Source organism: Pieris napi, chromosome 9 (assembly GCF_905475465.1).
Source record: "Pieris napi chromosome 9, ilPieNapi1.2, whole genome shotgun sequence".
NCBI lineage: Eukaryota > Metazoa > Arthropoda > Insecta > Lepidoptera > Pieridae > Pieris > Pieris napi.
The window spans coordinates 7,186,036-7,208,383 of NC_062242.1; the positions used below are offsets into that span (position 1 = coordinate 7,186,036).

General features: G+C 31.3%; 1 protein-coding gene across 4 annotated transcripts in view; it reads left to right on the plus strand.

The window, feature by feature from the left end:
• Positions 1-22,348, plus strand: part of LOC125052332 (kinesin-like protein CG14535) — a 255,440-nt gene that overhangs the window by 228,851 nt on the left and 4,241 nt on the right. For all 4 annotated transcript variants that reach the window (XM_047653106.1, XM_047653110.1, XM_047653108.1 and 1 more), the window contains 3 exons: positions 13,613-13,816; positions 19,553-19,646; positions 21,799-21,993. In XM_047653106.1, the coding sequence (XP_047509062.1) occupies positions 13,613-13,816; positions 19,553-19,646; positions 21,799-21,993 (493 nt within the window). The remainder of the gene's footprint in view (positions 1-13,612; positions 13,817-19,552; positions 19,647-21,798; positions 21,994-22,348) is intronic.

Consider the following 22,348-nt stretch of genomic DNA (forward strand, 5'->3'; position numbering starts at 1 on the left):
TTGTCAACCATTGGTGGTTAATGAAAGAAATAAAAAAAGAATAGAATTTGTACAATAAGTTAAAAAATGCTAACGCAAAAGAAGCATTTTAAAATCATCATCGCAAAGATGGGCCTCGAACTTAAAGCGCCTGTGACTATATTATTTAAATATATTATATCTGATATAACATAGTTATTATACTGACACTGATAAATACTTTGAGTAGTGAGATTATTTTTTTTAAATATTTTAATATTAAAAAAAAAAACTTAAATACGTTCGAAGATTACATCAAAAACATATATAAAAATTATATCATCACAAATATTGATAAATAACGTGATTCTTTTATCAAATAATATTATGTAAGTAATTGTACAGACGATAGACAATTATAAAAATAATTTGAAATTTATTTAATATCTTATTATAGATTATATTATAATGATCGCAAAGGTGTCTCAGGTCTGAAGCACTCAGTAATGAGTCTCCACCCTCGGGGCTCTCTGATTAAATATTTTGCCGTTTCGCTTTAATTCTTACAAACACTTTTGAACGATGCTGTAATGAAGTTAAGACTTCTGAAAATAATTGAGGTCGGGAAATTTTATTTACATAAAAATAAATATGTTTACAAGACTATAATCTGGAAAGATTGATAATGGAATAAAATATATGTGATCCTAAGACATTCTATATTTTTTTGATTAATTAGTATTATATTTTTTTTTAAATTAAAAGCTCTCTTGTACGTCCTTGCGATAAATTGTTTTATTGTGTAAGAAACTAAGACTGACTTTGTGAGAAAGACAATTGCTGAATCTTCACAATATAGAAATATGACCAATCAGAGCCATTACTTTGTAATGGCCGATCCCTATAATGATATTTTCTACCGCGCGATACCAAGGTTACATCATCAGCGCTACGGAAATTAAAAAAACTACAACAAACTTGCACGCAAAAATGTCGAGACGGAACGTCAGTATCGCTGTTGCTCTTAGAAATAAGAGTACGGGCGCAGGTGAGTAACTACCTCTGTGATTAAATTCACAATACGAAATCGGAAATGAAATTTCGGATTTAGTTAATTACAATGAATCAAAGGAATGGCGGCGTTAAAAATTATCTGAAAATGTATTTATATAATCTGCTTATTTTATAATAACTTATACAATAATGTATTCTAGTAGCTTTTTACATTTTCATGAGTCGGTACATTGTTGACGGCGCTAATCCAATTTACAAGTTTAACGTCAGCAACTTCGGACTTAGTGATTTAAACAACTTGGTCAGAACTTGCAATATTCACGTTCAAGATTAGGGCTAGACACACTTCTCTGGACAACAACAAAATTAATTGACTGCTAGTTTTATATCTTTTTAGTATTAGACATAACCATTACTTAATTCTAATATAATAATATTTTCACATCAAGTTTTGGTAAATGAAAAAAATAGAACACAATAACAGTGTGTATTCCCCTTTAAATATTTTTGGTAAATATTCCTATTAGTAAATATGGTTAGACGTAAATTACTTATTAGACTTAAGTTAGGCTACATAGCAATGTTCCATGATGTCTTAGTAAAGACACATGTAGTAAAAAAAAGTAATAACTATGAACAGACATTATTATTACTTTATTACTTTTTTATTACAGTAACACTAAAATTCAGTCTTCACTGGGGTTTTTAGGATCACTACACAATGTAAAATATTAACAATATAATTAAAAAAAATAACATTATTGTTCCTCCATTTGACACGCTGTAACACAACTTGTAAACGCTTGTACAGTCGCTGCACAAAGTAAAGATTGATGAGGGTTTTCTTCATAGCATTTTAGCATCTTAGAGCGCCATTCATAGCACGGTCTAATTTATTGTATTTTTTCATGAGTTATTTTCGGTGGATCAAATAGATTTTTTGTATCCTCGACAGTTTTTTCATATTCCGACTCCACAATTTTATTTATTAGTTGATGTTAATTTTTTGACATACGTTGACGCTGGGTTGCTGCCAAAACTAACATTAATATATATCCCAAAACTTGATGACATAACGTTGTCAAATAACGACTCTATACAAATTGTATTGTCTATTAACTGTACGTGTACCCGTAGCCTTACCACATTTATTTTCAAGATGCAGTCTGGGCTAAACCATCTTAGTACTTAAACTTTATTAAATGGAAACTTAATACTTTCCCAGCATAAACATAGCATTTTGAATCATCATGTTTTTTATCTATACATTGGCCTTTTTTTCTTTGTTGCTACGTTAATTATGAAGGTATTAGTTGTTTAATCAATATTAAGTTTTGAACTTCATCACATTCCATTTTTATTAAAGACCAGATAATATATATCCTTTGTTAGTAACTAAATAAGGCCGCCCGTTGCAAGTGATACATTTTTAATAAATTTTTTAATATGGAATAAAGTGTAAATAAATAATTTTAGTGATGTTTCGAATAAAGTCAAAGTAGTCAGAGCTTGTATAATATTTTATTGACCTTATCAGTGTCATTTATTATAAATTATTATCGTTTATAAATGATAAGGATCAACGAATAACTCGATACCGATACTAATTAAGTCTAACTGCACTAATTTAGTGATTTAGCAACAAAGAGATATCTAAACTTTCTATGTGCTTTTTAAACAAAACCAATCGACAAAAAGATTTTAAAAACATTTTAACGGCTAAAGTACCTATAGCTTAAGATGAAACTCAATGAAGGTGGGATTATTTAATGGAGCGAGTTTTATTTTTCTCAACTTTATGAGATCGTTTGCGGTCCAGCCTCACAGGGAGGAATTCATAGCTCTGGGGCCCTAAATTTTTATATCAATTTATAATATATCAACACAAAAATATTCGATAATACGTTAGTTAAACCATATCTATATTTTTTTTCTAACAATACAGATAAATAAATTATATAGTTACATTTACAATTAACAATAATTTTTTTAAAAGATTTATAAACAGCTACTTAAAATTACTAATCTATATATATATATAAATGTTATGTTGGTTTGTGTACGCTTCAAAAACTCAAAAAGTTCAGCGTGATATAGCATGATATATAATCCGCATCAAGAATTGTTTTTATCTTTTCTTTTTTGTTTTTTTTTTCCACAAGTATTGAAAATTAAACTTATATGAAATGTATTCTTTGTTTTGTTTCTCATTTCTCAACCATTCAATCACAATGTGCCATAGCGAAGCGTGGCTGGGTACAGCTAGTAAGATATATTTTCGGGCTGTAATATTAATTTTTTATCAATAAAATATTGGAATTGGAATACTAGTTCATAAAGATTTTAACTCAAAAAAACCTTACATGAGGTTTAATGCTTACACATAACTAAATGTTATTCCGTATGTGTGCAGTGCAGTGTCATTGTGATAAACCTTATATATAAATAATCGAGAAGAAAATATTTAATTTACTTTTATAAAATGGGCCCTTGAAATACAGGGCCTCATTTCAGGGCCCGAGTTAACCCTTAACTTCATAGATTTACGGCGGCTATCAATTCTCAAGAGCTAAGCCTGGGGGCTTCAGCAAGATTGTCTTTTCGATTTAATTCACAATTGTCCGTTATTTAAATTGAGTTCAACCCTTTAAAGAAATTGTTTGTTTTACTTCTTCCGGGAATAACAGTTATGTGCTAGTCGGTAGAGAAACGATAATTGAACAATTTTAATTATTTTGGTTTAATTGTGTAAGTTATTCAAATGATGACGGAATAGTAAAAAATACACTATAAATTCCAAGTGACTATTGGAACTATCTATTTGTGTCTGGTATAGTTTGCTAAATTCTTTTGCAAAAAAACCGGCACTTCAGGATATTTACATTCCAAGGCCGATTTAGTCAGACAGTCAATTAAATTAACTATATCTGTATATTTACAATCGTGTAAATGAATATGCATAAAGATACTCAGATTTATTTGCAGATTTTTTTTAAATGGCTGTACATACTAATCGGTAATCGGTAATCGGCAATAAATACAAGAAGATTTTAGTACCGCCGTCCACACGGGTCGCTACGATGGTAGAAACTGAACAAATCGTCTTGTGATCGCGATGTTAGCGTTCGTTAATGGTAATTTTAGCTTTAAGTATACCAAGTGTCCTGAAAAGTCGAAAAATAAAATAAAATGTTACAAAAGATAATTGCGTCATACTCATTATTACTTTCTTATAAAACAGATGATGATTCATTACTTAATGAATGATTTCTTATTACTAAGTTTTTTTTTCTTTATTTGTCTCCCTAGTAAGTCAGAGACTTGTGACAGGGAAGCCTCGCTCTTCTTTAAATTAACAAAGTTTTAATAAAATAACTAACACAATTGGTTTAAAGTATAAGAATATATGATGACTGTGTGACGATGATATGAATGTGTGTGTGTGTGAAAGGCGAAACAAATCCAAGTGAACATGAAAAATATGGATAAAGGAAAAAGCCTATAAAGTAAGATTCAACAGTGATTCCGCCTTGTCATAATCGAGTGTACCGAGCCAATGGCTTAAAGTTGTTTTACAATTGTGGTATGCAAGATTATGCAAGCCAAGGGTTTTATTTAAAAAATTATAGAGATAGGCTAAGACTAAGATGAAACAGAACTGTGAATTAAATCCATAAGCCCCATGGGCAATTGCTAAAACAAATGCTTTTCAATATTTGTATGTCGCTTATTAAAAATACGCTTTACGACGCTCAGATCTACGATTCATAACCGATTTCACATGAAAAGAAACTTACTAGGAAATAAATCCTATGTTGCCATTATATCACAGCAAGCACTCCATATACCACTTGGAGAGCCCTTTAATATAGCAACCTCAGGTTAAGTAAACGGCGCCTGTAAGTGTTACTTAAATATTTTCGTTGCGGTATTAAATTTTGATTTCGCTCAAGATTCAACTACAGTAGTAAGGTTCTATTTTTGTATAATGTATAACTATTGAAACGTTTTTTGATATATATGCATATTGACTACGAACGATAAACGTCAACCAATTTTACTTTTAATTTCACATTTTATCAGTTATTTTTTTTTTGATCATTTTAATTGTCACACAGTTGTTAGGCTCCACCATCACGTGAATGTCGAGGCTATTCAACTCCTTGACACCACGGGCCTAGTGAGAAGATTGAAAAGGACAAAACCGTTTGAACTAGTGAATTAGTGTTAGTGCACGTTAGTATTAAGTGCTAAACAGGGATTGAAAAAAATAGAACACAAGAACAGTGTCTTCCCTTTAATAGAGACTGTAAGTAGTGTTATTGAACACTTTCTTATGTTAAATATCCTTTTTAATAAATTAGGTTAGACTTAAATTACTTATTAGTCTTAAGTTAGGCTAGATCGTAATATTCCATGATGTCTTAGTAAAGACACATGTTTACAAAAAAAAACATTTTTTTAATTGTCACATGTGAATTACATATCACAAAAAACCATATTATAATTTAGTTTAAAATTTAGCCGTATAATATGACTTAAATAATTAAATTGTGTCACTTTTATAAGCTTATAATAATGTCCTTTAAGAATATTCTCATTTCGATAAAACTTTAATCAACTTTTCACCGCAAGCACTCAACAAGACCTCAAAATTACACAGATCATAAAACACCCCACCGAACTAGAGGCGACACGCGCAGAGCTCATAATATTTTATAGTCTATAGAAGATAACCACCCATTTATATACAGAAGCCGAGAGCTATAACTCGTAACCGATGTTTGGTTTAAATCTGTCTCTCCCCTTTGATAATTTTCACCTGCGTTGCGCCCCGCGGCGCGCCCTCACCCAAATTTATGCTTACTGAGATAACATCTTCAAAGAAATTCCGCGGAAGTCAAGATTTAGTTTTGCTGGATGAGACGTATTTTTGGAGTACTGAAAATAAGTCACGGTTTTCATGTAGTATAAAGTTATTTACGCGTTAGGTTAGGTTAACTTTTACTATTCTGATAAGTGAAAAGGTAAACGAAAACTATAATTTATTAGTCCTTAGCTAACTTACTAACTCGTGTTTTGTAGATACAATTATTAATATTCTCTATTGTGAATATATATTTTTTGCCTGTTTCTCTTTTAAGTTGTCAATAAATAATAACTAACTGAGACAATCAAAATAGTTTTTGAGACCATCCAGTAACCATAAATCTACGTTACAGGATCTAAAGTGTCGCTTACAATATTACGATGTAACCGCTTACAAAGATTTACATAATTCATTACAGAGATCGTAAGTTAGCTTCTCGCCATGATTTACTTGTTTGGTTAATGGGTGAGTTACTTTTAGTGACTATCATTAGTGTAACATATGGGAATAGTTATATTTTTAAATCTAAAGGGTTAGGAAATGTTGACATAATTTTAATTAACCTATTAATAACGTTTCAGTTAACATTAATTAACGTCAAAACCATACCAAATAGATTGAATTTGTATTATTTATTTATTAAGAAATAAACAGATACATCACTTCAATAGAAACAGTAAAAAGTCTCGAAAACTAAGAAATTGAATGTATCCACAGAGACTTTGGATTTTTACCTTGGAGTAGATTCTTGGGCCGTGAGGTTCAAGCACACAGGCGCTAATTCAAGATTTAAGTTTGCCTCTGGACAGTACCAACGACCCCAGAGCTGTTGCGTTCCTCGCTCAACGAATGAGGGCAGCAATACAACGACGAAATGCTGCTAGGAGACTACATACATGAAGGCGACAAAAACACTAATAAATACATTTTAATGACAATAATCAGTCCACGGAATTTTATTTATACTGTCTAAACTTGATCTAAATTATAGATGTATCAAATGATTGAAGTATTGGTCTGCATACGATTTGTAATCCAGTGGATAGTTTTTAGGTTCTTAGGGAAGCGCGTTTTAGGGAAATGCGCGTCATATTGACGTTTAATAACACATTGAGAATGAAGCGATACTAAGTTCGCCAAGTAAAGTATCGCTTGGCTTAGCTGACTTTCGCTTTATAAGGAGTTTCAGTTGCTTCATCTTACAAAAAATCTTACAAAGTTATTATTTGTGTAAACTTTAATATAAATGAACACGCAAAGAATGTTTCAGGATTCGAGTCAAACATTTAAATCTTATTTAACTTACATAAACGCGATTTTTAGATGAAAAGCACTCTTAGGTAAATTATTAAATAAAATAAAATACTCAGAATTGCCCAAATTATCTTTATCGATCGATTTCCCACGCTAAGAATATAAGCAATACTCAAGCGCAAACTAATAGACTTAATATAGGAGTTCTTTTCTCTCGTAATCTTGACTTTCAGTATTGTGTTTCAACTTACACAGAAAACCTTGAACATTCACCGAAGTTTAACAATGGATTGTATAGAATAAATATAAACTGAACACAATCTTGCTAAGTTTTTAGAGTTCCTTTTTAGAAGACGTTCTATTGTTGAATAAAAGTGTTCAAAAGAGTATTGAAAGTTCGTGTCATGATGATCCAGTTTTAGCTTATCGCATCATTGAGGATATATTAAAACTAGTTCGTTCGCGTGGCAAATAAGGCCACCCCGTAACTTCAATAGCGATAGTGATTCCAATTTCATTATTCATTTTCGTACTTCTTAATTTTGCTCGTCGTGTTTTAAAGAACTTCTTTAAATAAGGGTTTTTTCCAATCCAACAACTTCGTTGGGTGTCCTGTATTAATTAACCATTCGACAGACACATTTCTAGTCTGTTCCGTTGATAATTTTTATGCAGGTTGGTGATCAGCGTTACGAGATATCCGAACAAATATTTTTTACCGGGAATCGAAGGCAGCACCTGTGTATCTTACTGTAACCAATAAGCAGGCAGTAATTTTATTTACCTAACTATATAACGATGTATATATATGGAAAATTAATATAAATGACACAAGTGTATATGTACTTTCGCCGCGCACTCCCATTAATAATACATTAAACTTGTGCTAGTTTGAATGCCCAGTGTGCTGTTGTTAATCTTTGTGTCGAGCATCGCTTATTATGTTCACTTTATACAATGTTGTTGTGGAGTTGTCCGATATACAACCTACAGACAACGAACGCTATTGTACGTATAAATTAGATGTATGAACCCGATATATTATACTTTGCTTGGTCAACAAAAACTTCAGCACAAATTTTTAACGTATATATAACTTTAGTTATATAAAGTAAAATCCTAGAGTCACACATAAACTAGACTTTTGTTTTTGTTAACTTTTTTCTATTTTTTTTATAAATTATTTATTGTTCGTTTTTAAAACTTGTATTAGCAATACTTTTTGCCACTATGTTCAAGAGGGACTGGTGACTTGTAATAACAGGTTTTCCCAACCTTTTTCAAGCACCAGTCTCTCACAATAATAGATAGCATTAAGTTTATTGTCAAAAAATGCTATAAATTTCATTTCATTTCAGAGTGATTGATTATTATTTATTATTGATTTAAATAAAACTTCGTTTAATGTTCTAGTTCGTATGAATTAAATTACTATCACTTAAATGTGTATTATTCGCTGAAATAAATTTTGTTTCCATGATTCTTTGAGCGTTTAAACGAAATATTAATTTTAAACCTAGAACAAAATAATAAAACCGCATTAGAATGTAGATACTTAAAGATATATGAACTTTAGATGCTGATACAAATACGAATCCGCGCATAGCCAAATAGGTGTCAATATACAAACCTCGCCTGACCTTATTCCAAAATTCTTTACGAGCGACCCGAACAAATTTGTCGTCGCATCGCACCAACACTTTATCGACACGCACAGGGTTATGTAAATCGCAGTAAGGTAAATGTTGATGCTGATTTTCTTTTATGTGTGATTCGAAAGATTTTATGACGGTATTGGTTTGATAAAATACGTATATATGGAAATTAGTTTTTTGGGCTGAATTACGGCGGTTTGGAAAAATACACAGAATACATATACATATGTGTATGGTGTATGAAACATCGTTTTTCTTTCTGTTTTGATACACTTTCACCAATTTTTTATGCATTATTTTACTTGTAATAATTTCTTTAATTTTTAATTCATGGCCAATGAAAACAAAAGACATGTTGAATTAAATAATTTCTCTTGTTAGTTTTATCAAAATAATAAATAATAAAACACAGTAATAGTAAAAAAAAATATTTTTCCTATGCTGAAACTATGTTAATTAACCATTCATTATTAATACTTGTCTCAAATTTTAGGGGAGCTTTCACACAACCTTCACATATCAAAAGCTCGCAGGTGCACGTTTCATTATTCCCTTAATTTTATGCATGAATGCGTGCATCGCTGCAACGGCCCAATATTACCGACAAATTTACTAGAAGTTATCAATACGCTTTCAACGTAAAGTTGTAGATTATTAAATACTTTATAATTAAAATAATGTTTCCAATATGTCCAAACTTGGGTGAAATTTGAATTTTGTATAATTAACATTTTAAACTGATGTTAGTTACTCAATGCGATTCTCATATATAAAATTTAGAATTTTTATGAGAACTGAGACTTAATCCACTAAACGACCTGAATAAATGCTTACTTCAAAGGTACATAATGTAACGTAGGACGAGATTTTTTTTAATGATTTTACCTGTATTCTGGGCATTACAACATCACTATTAAGTTCATTTAAAAAGTATCACAGAACCTAGGCTGCGTTTCTCTTCAAAGCATTGCCAATTTTCCGCAGTTCTTTCCATGTCGTTTAATCTTTATTTAAATTATATTATTGTTTTGCTTAATTAATTTTTATTATTTCTTATATACTATGTTTGCCTGTAAGTGCTTGACACATTAAAAATTATATTTTATTTTTCTTTTATCAATGTATCAGGTTGCCGAGCGTTGGCAAGCTTTTTATAAATAAATAAATAAATAAACGTTTGAGAACCTTTTATGTAACATAACAAGCAAGGCATATAATATTTTTTATTAAATTCCTATAGATCAAATAAGGAAGCTTTTAACGAGCGTTATCCTATGAAATCCTTATATCAAAGTTAATTTTTGATGTCGCACAAAATGGTTTCCTTGTACGTTTTTGTGAGAGAAAAAAAGAAAAATTGTGCCGGTAACGAAGCCATTTTACTTGTTGACAGCCATATTTGTTTTTTCCTCAAGGACTGTTTGTCATTTCGTTAGAATATTATAGCACTCCTGGGTGATAATGGAATCTCAGTTATTTTAGGGAGGCGACACCTGGTTTGTTATTTGTCAAAAAAATTACGAGAGCCTTTACATAAACACATTAATCTCAATGTAATAATAGTCATTATTTTATTTGTTACAAATTTATTCTCACTATTAAACTTCAACTAAAATCTTCATTTTTATAAATAAGGACTTTTTTTAGTTAAACGAATCTCTGGAACTAAAGCTAGGAATTTTAAAATTCTTTAGTTTAGATGATTTCCTGGAATTATTCGCCACAATGCCATTTATAGTAGAACTATATTATACTATGACCAGAAGGTTTAAAAATACAACCATAAATATATTATATTAGTTACTATAATTATGAACGTCAATATTTAAAAATTAAACTTATAAACATAAACTAATAATAATAAAATAATATACATTGAAATAAATAACGAAACTTAACATAAACTAAAATATATCATTAAAAGGAGTCCCTTTAGGCAAGGTTCCGAAGATACTGGCAGCGTTCCCCCTTTGAATTGCTAGACTAATTCTTTGTCCGAGGTAGCTGCCAGATCTTCGGTCTCCTGTGATGTCGACTAACCTTTTTGAAATTTCTTTAAAAAGCCTTAAAACGCTAGGACCCCACGGACCAAGGGTCTCGACACCGAATGGAAAGTTAATGTTGGTTTTGTGAAACAACGTGCAACTTAAATGAGCTATAGTTAAGATTAGATTATTTACTAACCAATACTATAAATATATATAGTATAGTTAGCGTCTATGTTATCTATATAGATACAATAGATTTTGCGACCCAAAAAGTCCTCCGAAACGAGACACTTCCACCGCTCCCTGTCCTGGGCCACCTCCCGCCAATTAGCTTTCACCTGCAGCAGGTCCTACACTCTATCGATGTAAATTATGAAATTAAAAAAAAAACAGTAACGCTACACCCTTCTAGACCGTGACCTCAGATTTCTGTATCTAATTCGTGATCATTTGTTTTTTCTACTTCCGTCGACGATTTTTGGATCTACGGTATGAGGACGTTTTCCTTAATTCTATCAACGAGTGTACGCGCACATAGACAGAAAGTCAACTAGTGCATAACCGGGGATCAACTCTGAGACCTGAGGGATGAGAGTCGCACGCTGAAATCACTAGACCAACAGTACTCGAACCACCATATAAACGTATCTTATCTTAATATATATAAATTACGTGTCACGTTGTTTGTCCGCTATGGACTCCTAAACTACCAAACCGATTTCAATCAAATTTGCACACCGTGTGCAGTTTGATCTAACTTAAAAGATAGGATAGCTTACATCTCAATGTATACCCGCAATATTATTTTATTGCAAAATATTTGTATATTATTTGATAGTCACAATTCTAACAGATGGCGCTGTGTTGAAAGTACCAATGTTTCAAATAAGCGACAATTTAATGGCATTACCACCAAAAAAGCATGGTGGTCCCCATGACTGGTGTTCTCCTATCGTTTCCCTTGAATAGGTTACTACTATGTAATATAACTAAAACCTTAGCCACAGCAACGCTTGGCCGGTCTGCTAGTATTATATAAACTCTAAACCTTTTAAGCTTCGCCACACAACCAAACAATGTCTGTATTTATAAATCCCGTTTATCGTTCAAGTTTATCGCCAACTTTTTGAAGCGTTTTCTTTCAGTCCTCCATAACCCAATCAAGTAATTGCGGCACTCGTGCCATGCATGCTAACTTGAAACGTGTCTTGCTTTACAATTCAGTTATTACGTTAATTCAGTACACTTCAATTATCTAGTAATTCCGAATAATTCAGTTTATGATACGACTGTAATTCTGTATTGTCCGATTATTACGCTACTGGTTTTTCTGGATGAAGTGACAACCTAAAAGCAATTAATTAATTGCGTTTGGTAAAGGTCTGTAAGAAAATTATAAAGATAATTATGTAGGTGATGTTTTTGTGAAAATAAAACTAGCTACTTGATTTCATACAGCATTGAGCTTAGTGTTAATGTTCTGTTAAAACATTTACGTACGATTTTAAAAATAAAAATAAATAAATCAGTGGCGCTACAACCTCTAGGTCTAAACCTCAGATTTCTGAATCTGTTTCATGATCATTTTTCAATCTAATAGGCAAGTAGGTAAGCCTCATGCGCCTGACACACGCCGTCGACTTTTTGGGTCTAAGATATGTTAGTTTCGTCACAATGTTTTTCTTCACCGTTCGAGCGAATGTTTAATGCGCACATAGTATTAAAGTTCATTGGTACACCACCGGGGTCGAACCTACGACCTCAGGGATGAGAGCTAGGCAAACGCTGCTCACGTACGTGTTTAACTTTTCCAAAATTTTCAAAGTTCTTTTATTAAAAACGAATAGCAATTTAATATTGCATAGTTTATTCTCATCACACTTTATTTAAACATATTCTATGTATGGGTGACATATACATAATTTTTAATATAGGTATTCCTATCAATACATTTACCACAGACCCAGCGCTATATTATGACAGTGCAAAATCGGCGCTCCTGTCAGAACAGTGACGTCGGCTTTAGAGCTCTACTCGTCTGAGGGCTTATTGTATCAACTCGTCATAGAGTGAATTATAATAGGACTGCGGACATTCAACATTAATTTTAACTCCAGCTACTAAAAAAAGCTTAGATTTTAATATTTAATTATATATTTGAAGATTTTCTTTAGTTTAAAGTTCAAGACATTGATGTTTATAGACATGAGTAATAAAAATAATATTTACTTATGAAACCGTTATTCTCTAAGCGTCTTGAAAAACATATGTAGTCCTTACAAAACAATGGCACAAGGCAAAACGAGGCACACAATTTAGTGTAAACGAGTTGAATTTAAATCAAAGCATCAGTATGTAGGAACAATACACCCCATAAACTTCATAACAAGACAGGCGTAATTAATTCCTGTCTCATTACACACGCGAATTATGTAACTAATCACTTCGAGTGCTTAACTATTTTAATTATAGTTAGGGGTTGAGACAGATTTTCTTAAGAGCCACTTGTACTGTAATTAATTATTGTCTAAGTATTTAATTGAGTAAATTATATTACAATGCCTAAGGAGACTTTTTATCTCATGCTAAATTTATTACGGATATTACTTATAATGTGTTTGTTCCATCTGTACGAGGAACTGCTAATTATAATTAATTTATATAATAAGATATAGAAGATTATAGATTAACATTTGACTAAAAAATAATCATAGGGAAATTAAAAAAATATACAAATTAAGATAAACGCGAGTAAGGTTTCGGCCAAAAACTACCAATTTACATTACACACATATTTTACAATTGATTTAAATTATATGGAAATCTAAGGGAATGTCTTTATGTGTATGTTAATTATGTGTTTCTTGTTTCAGGTGAAAGTAATGTTAAGAGTTGGTGCATCTGGCGAAGGCCCATTCACAAGTGGCACACAGACCTTTTCACTTGACAAGCGCAAGAAGCAAGTAACACTATGTGAGACAGCACCAGGTGCCAGTGCACCAGAGGACCGAAAAGTGGGCGTGGCAGCACCTAAGATGTTCGCTTTTGATGCTATCTTCTCACAAGATGACTCACAAGTAAGATATATTCGTACTTACGCTTAGCAATCCAAATCATTATTTTTTATTTATATATTGTTTTGTTTGCTGTTACCAAATCCACACACAGATACAGCAAAACATAGGTTTTCTATTATATACATTTAGCACCAAAAATGATTCAGTTTTTCATAACAATAAATCGTTACTATTCTATAACGTTAACTATTTAATTTTACGTATAGTTTGAACTAAAAACGGATCAATGATGTTTCTTATAAAGTACTGTGGTCTTTAAAGTAATGGTCTTTCCAGTGAAATCTTTGTAATGTCAAGTTGTTATCTGCGACATTAAAAATCTTTATCTATAGGCATCATAATAAAGAGAGCGGTTATCTTACTTATAGAGTTAAAATTAAGTCTTACTCTAAATAATATTTATTGGCAGCAAAAACAATTATCAGAAATTGTTCAAATTTAATAAACCCTCGCATTATGTATAAGCGTTTTCAATTAGTGATGGGACGAGTTCATTAAAATTTTCCTTCAAAACAATTTAAGCACCTTCATAATGCTTTAAGAGGTGAATTAGTCAGTGTTATTAATTGAATAATTATGAGGAAAGTAGAACAGTTTTATTTTCAAACGTGGAGTGGAAGTGGTTAAGAGTAGAAAATAATTTTAAATATTACTTCTAAACGTCAAACTAAATCTCGTAGCAGATTACGTAGGACGAAAATCGTGGTACATTTACTACGGCGTAGCACTTACTAACAACTAGTTTTGACCTTACTAACAAAAGTCTCCCTAAAGAATTAAAAAATATTATTTGGCAAAAACGGTTAACATGTGTGAAAATTACCGCATTATATTTTCTTTGTGGTAATTAACATTATTATTTATTAAGATAGGAAAACGATACTCTTTTATAAAAGTAGTTTTGTAAAAAAGTCCTACAGATTAATACTTCAAATTATTCAAAATAAATAATTTGAATATTATTTATTTTAAAAGGCACACTAACGGCACACATACAAACACTTACAGAGAACACATAGGTAACATAGAAAACAAGATACATGCATGTGCATCAACAACAAGTGTGCACAACATTTAAAGGGAAACATTACAATGATGAAAAGAAAATAACTTAAACATTAAAAGTAAAAAACAAACTAGATTAGAAAAAAAATACAAATATATATTTATTTATTTATTTATTTATTTTCTCACAAAAACTTAAACTTAGGACATAAGGAAGTGACAGTTATATTATACTTCTGTTTATGAAAATAAATATACCTATATAATATAATATGTATAAAATATATATAAAAAAAATATATAGAATATCTTATATATTCTTCGCAATGAAGTTTTATCTGAACTGGGGTAAGAGATTAATTAAAATAGTGTATTTTAATCGTACACGCTACAATCTCGTCTACAATTTTTGGCTAGAACCCAAACCGATGTAAAACTGATATACAGGCATTGTACTATTGTTAAAGTAGATTTTATCGTATTTTAACGTTAAATATATTACACTGATATACTTTACGATACTTTAAAAATTTGAAGTCACTAAACCTGTGGCTTTTGTTTGCCTGTGCAAATAAGCGCACTTGTATATAATATTTTTTGAATTAATTTGATAAGTATTTCGAATAAAATATTAAAAATAATACTAAAAGATACTTAAAATAAATTATTGAATGTACACACGTACTAGAATAAAAAATTTCAATCCTTTAAAAATTAATACGATTCATTTCAATATTCCTTTTTGCAAGAGCAATGTTGGCCTGGTGGCTTCAGCTACGACTGTCATTCCAGAGGTCGCAAGGTTCAAAAAGTCGACGGCGTTTGTCAGGCACTCAAGGCTGACACACATGCTTATTAGAAAAAACAAAATGTAACGAAACAGGTATAACAGGTTTAATAGACCGCGTACCCACTGGTTTTTTCCTTTTCGTAATATTGATTTCAAACACATTAAAAAATTATATAATAATCCAAGTCATAGTAAAACCAACCAATAAACAAACCGAATTGGAATTAGCAATAACAGCTACAAATTAAGCTATAGTAAGTGGCTAATGCGGCGGCTAGGATTATTTGGATTATGGCGTATTAATGGCTGTGCGCGCCTAGCTCAATTGTGAAACATGTGTCTGCAATGAATGCTACTAGATATATACTTATTGGTTCTCTCAAACGTGACCGTGAGTTTGATTCACGGTAACTAATGGAATTCTATTTTTATATATGTATTAGTTATGACTTGTTCGCACGGTGATTGAGGAAAACAGTTTAACAACTTAGGCCCGTTTTTTTTATAGCTATTAAACCTTTACTTCTGTATAAAGTTAACAGTTCTTCTTTAAGTAACTTAAATTGTGATCATCTGCCTACAGAGGTCGCTGTTAATACACTTAGTAATTGGCCGTAGATCTGATCCTTCACATAATCTAATTTGAACTTTTTTGCTGTGGTTTTTGTTTGTTTTAACTTTGAGAACATTAAGAACGCTCACACTTGAATGCTCTTTTTTTTTTAGCTTAACTGGCTGTTACACTTTTCGATAAAATAAACTAACAGTGTAACAATGAAAGATACAGATATCATAATTGTATATTCATAATAAAAATTCACAAATAAAAGCTTGAAACAATGGACTGTATCGCTTTATAACTTGTTCTATTCAAAGGTTGATATTTGCCCAACACAATTATAAAACAATAAATGTAACATAAAAGACGTCTACAAAATGCATGCTAACATTTTAGTTATTCAGTGGATTCTGAATAGCAATACCAAACGCCAGACCTTTTAACAATTTAAACATGAAATTCGTAGGGAATTTTTATGTTGAAATTCGTAAACTCAGCGACAACGCCATGATAACGGAGCAACTTTGGAAAAATTTATACGAAATTGTTATAAGTTTTTAATATTATAAGTTGATAAAATTATTCAGATACGACTTTAAGCTTTGAAAGTCCCGGATACTTTTGTTCTTTGAATAAACTTAGAAAGATAGGAGATATAATTTGTATTCCAAAATGTGTGTTTTATATGTATATGTCACTATTCGGTAGATTACAATCTACCGAATAGTAATACACGATCTTTCGACAGTTCACAATCTCGCGAGATATCTAGAATCTAACGGTGTTTACAATTTACGGTGACATATATATTATTATATAAAACAATAATAAATAAACATTCTAAAAGAATTTAAATTTGTGATTATCGCATTAACAAAGACGTACTCGTATAATATAAATTCCATACTTACGTATAAAAAATATAGGTTTAGAACGAAATAATACTTAACGCAATATTGTGTACATAAAATTTTCCGTACTGTATTTATAAAAATCAATATATTTCTAATGCTGTCTCCGACACTATCGACACATTCGCAGAGCTAATTCACAGTAGCGATAATGTGTATATTATGTGTTTAATATTATATATGTACTTTATTATATTTTATTTAATGTTTCTCGACATTATCGTATTGGCATAATGTGTAAGGATTAATATATGTATTTCTGTAATAAATAAATAAATAAATAAATACATTTATATCGTAACATAAGCACAAAAATCGTAACCTTCCATCTCAATCGTACTTCGAGAGTACACGAATATCATTAGCAGCGATCCTGTTTATTGAAAAACAGTGTGAGTGGAAGCACTTATTAAAGATTCCTTTTGTGGAAAAGGGTGAAGGGACCGTAGACGGGAATATTCGATGAGTTCCTCCCATGGTGCCTTTGGCACTCTATAATGTTTCGAAAAGGTTTTAGGCGAGTTCTGTACAGTTTCGTGCCTTTAATGGCGAAGTTTGCATAAATAGTGACCAGATACAGTAGTTATAACAAAAAATAACGAGTTTAATGAAACTTTATATGACTTTCTATAAGATATACAAATAATATTATTACCTTTACTGTACTTTATTTCAAGTATCTGTGTTACCCTTTGGCCTCGTATAAAGAACGCAAAGAAGTGTAAATAGGTAAAAAAATATTTATTTATTCATTTATACTTTATTACCTTATTCAAAAACATACGTGACATAACAAAAATAAAAAACAAAAAATACAAGATACGATTGTTCTTATTATATGCATGTCTGTTATAATTGAAATTGCTTACAGAAATTTTGTATGTTTTTAGTTGCAAATACATATTTTAGCGCTATAACAAATTATATTAAAGAGATTATTTATTATAATTGGAGATATACTAGTAAATATATATTAAGTATTATATTTATAAACCACTGTTAAATGTCGCCTTGGACATAGATATTGAATGTTCTTTTAATTCCTGCTTATATTTCCCGTAGATCGAATCGATTACATTTAGTCCAAAATCGGTTATAGTTAGCATTGTGTACATCAATTAAATAATGATACAAATTGAACATTTAAGAGGAGCAATTTTTCCCCTGTCGTGGTTTAATAAAATCGCCATAGATTAGTTAAACCCTCATTGGATAAATGTGAAAAATGTACCGCAATGCACTGCATAAGCCCATAAGCCACCTGACAGGGCACATGATGTATGGCAGGATGTATGTTAACATATCTATAACTTCATCTTATATGACGGGGATCAAATCTGGGATGTTTTACGAGTATCAAAAATGATACACTGCTTGTTTTGATATAATTTTAGAGATATTTTAGTTTTTAAAGGTAAATTCATCGTGGCGTAAAACCGGGAATTCCTAAGTTCGATTTGCGGTAAAACAATAAACTGGTCGGGTTTGTTAGGTAAATAAAGCTGATCGCGTATTTGCCTATAACAATATACAAAAGTCTGCTTTGTACCGAAACCAACAACATTTTTTAAAAATACTGAAAACTTCGAACGTTTTAGCTTTAATTTTAATAACACCCTTTAAGACATTACGGATTTATTTAGCCTATTTTCTGCCTCGTTATGTTTACTATTAAATCATTAATGTGCACAATAAACAGTCATAAAATAAATGCTTAATATGCATTACACATACATCTTTGTACGTTGTACTTAATTATACTAATGAATGAGCATTACCTTCATAACGATCATTATATTACGTAGATATAAACTAGATTACAGATATATTTAAAAGCCTGGTATCTCGGTAATATGTCGTAATAGAACACATATTTCATTGTTTTTAATATAACTTTATTAAAGAGCAGTGTTGGCCAAGTGGCTTCAGCGTGCGCCTCTCATCCCTGAGGCCGAAGGTTCATCTATGGACTTTCTGTCTATGTGCGCATTTAACATTCGCTCGAAGGGTGAAGGAAAACATCGTGAGAAAACTGGCTTGCCCTAGACCGAAAACGTCGACGGCGTGTCCGCCACAGGAGGCTGATCACCTTCTTGCCTAAAAAAGTTGTAGCGCTACTGTTTTATTTTATTTCATTATGTCAGTGAGATTATTAATTAACTGAACTTAAATTGTTTAAAATAGTTTACGTTCCAACTAAATCTTACAAAATATAACAGTCTAATGACTTGTAAATCACAAATTCCCTAAGAAAACTGAGTTTACCTAATTCTACTAACATAGCTTTTTAATTATTATTATCACTAACACTTTAATTAATGAATGGACTGTATCGTCTGACAAAAAAACAATATCATATTATTTTCGCACTTTTTAAGTGAAGCACGAGCATCTATCACAGCGTAAACATAATTTGACAGAAAGTGACAACGTCGTACTTCAAATACTCAATTAAGTGTTTTTTGTTACAGATTGAAATAAGTTCAAGCGCGTTAACCGACGTCATTCACGCGGTCATTAATGGAACGGACGGTTGCCTCTTCTGCTTCGGACATGCAGGTTTGGGTAGGTATCAAATCCTTATCAGCGCCCATACAAATATTGTGCTAAGGGAGCGTTCAAGTATTACGTAACGAATTTTGGGAGGGGGGGGGGTCCTTTTGTAAAATGTTACGATGCAGGGCGGGGATTGAATTACGCCTTATTGTTAATATTATTTTCAACTTTCCAGTACTTTACACCACATAATGGTAACGTTTAGGTATAAAGCCGTTTTCCATTGGGTACAGAAAAACGTTACGCGTTACATGAGGGGGGGGGGGATCTTGACGAAGCGTGACGTAATACTTGAACGCTCCTTAAGCTACTTAGCAAAAATTAACATTAAATTAAATAGATAAGGTGTTTAAAGCATCGTTGAGTTATTCTTTCTTGGAAATCTACTGAACTGTTTTCGTGGACTTAGATAGTCGGATGAACGCAATCACGAATTCATTCATCAAAATCCTTACATTAATGACTAATGTTTAGAACAGGTTTTAAATACATTTTCAATAATGTTAAGCACAAAACATTATGACTTTTACCTGCTAACCAAAGCTCTTATTTATCAAACTTTCAATTAAGACGGGGTTCCCCATTTCCATGCAAATGCTTCGCGGAAACTTGCGCGCCCGTGGTCTAATAAATACTGCAAGTACCAAAACTGAATATTTAAACTTACTTGTACCTAATTTAGAACTTACCAACTTTTACACTAAAGATTCTTGGAGCTAAGATTGTGATATTACAGGAAGTTTCTAGCAAATGTTTTAATGCAATATGCACTTTGTGGAAGGCGAATCTGTATAAGCTAGCAGTGTTGCATTTTTTATATTCGTCATAAATTCTAAGACCATCATTGAATAGACAAAATATTGTAGTTTTTGATTTTAATAAATATACACATTTTTTATACGTATTTAATAATATAAAATTAAATAAATGTATTATTTATTCCTAAAATGTGTATTGATATTCCTTATTATTATTTATATATAATATTTTTTTGTATTACTTTAGATTAAGGTTCTATAATTTTTTTTATATAACATTTGGTTATGCACTTCTTGCACTTAACTCTTAATATTTCTTTTTTTAGGTTTTCTCTTTCTCTCAAGTTTGCCTGGAAGAGATCGCTTGTTAGCGATAAGGCCGCCCGTTGCATCCCTTATAATTTTTATTTATTGTGTTATTTTCTTTAATATATTTTTATATCAGAGGTAACTGCATAGCCTTTAAACCTTTCCTACCACGAACAGTTTACATTAACCGCAAAGCAAATATTCCGCGCGAAAATCCCATAACTCCGTGATATTTGTTCAAAATTAAACTTGGAAATAATTAAAACGAGGTCCTAATTATTCACTCGGTGGGACGACAATCCCGAAAATAAGCAGCCACATCGCACAACTTTCGCCGCGACTCAATTTGCATATAGAACCGTAATCCCTCACAATGTCTTCTGCGTTCATTGTTTTCTATTGATTACAATAAGCGGGTTGTAATTCCATGTAGGCGTTAGGTCTGTATTTTTTTAAATGACGTACAAAAATTTATTAGAGCAATATTGATACTTGTTGGCCCAATAAAGCTCCAAATAGACACAAATCTGCGTATTTTCATTTATAAATTTATTATAGGCAAGTCGGTGATAAGGCGTTAATTTTTAAATGTACAATATTTCGCTTTCCTCGCGACTTTTTTCGTTACATTATAAACGGCACACAAAGACTAATTAATTATTTTATTAATTTTGTTAATTTTAATATAAATTACCGGGATTTATATATACAAACCTCACGATTCATCAAACGCGTATTTGATCGTGTAGCACTGTTATATAACTTATATGTTTTTAAAATTTTAACAAACGATATTTGTGTTGGTATAATTTAAATCTACTCTTTCATGCGGTTTACCTTATGCCATTCGCTAAGACACTGTGCAACTTAGATTAGTAAGTTTCGTAACAATAAGAAAAGCTTACAAAGACAAGTCATTTTAAAAAAGTTGAACTTTAATAAGTGTCACCTATTTTATACAAGTATCCAAAAATGTGGCTACTAATATCTCAAAAGCTAACCAATTTTGATTCCTTTACATAGAACCTTTGACGAAGTTCAGATTTGTCCGTGTTTAATATTATTATTCTTATAATATTTATCATTTGTTCTAGGCAAATCGTACACAATGTTGGGGCGACCGGACGCATCTTCCCTTGGAGTGATCCCTTGTGCCATTTCCTGGCTGTTCAGGGGGATTGCTGAACAACGACACAAGTGCGGGACACGATTTTCTGTTCGCGTATCCGCTGTAGAGTTATGCACTAACACGAATCAAATTCGAGATTTGTTGGCCCCTTACCATAACGGTATGTTTGATTTACGAATTACTTTTATACTGCAAATTGAAGTTCGTCGACATACTGACGAGTAATGTTATCAGTACCTCAATTCTGTACCTTTGTTTTAAAGACTGATTTTTCAAGAATAATTAAATTGTTTTGATTATTTCTAATACATTGGTATTTACAGCCATATTCTAAATATTAAAAATAGTCCGTTATGAAAACATTCTAGTAAGTATTAATTGATTGGTACTATATCGAAATCACGTAAAATTACCATATTCTTACATTCTTATATACTTATACTCTTTTTCTTGGATAAGGAAAAATATGGCTATATTTTAAACTTTTCTTTTCTATAGTTGCGAAACCGATGTTA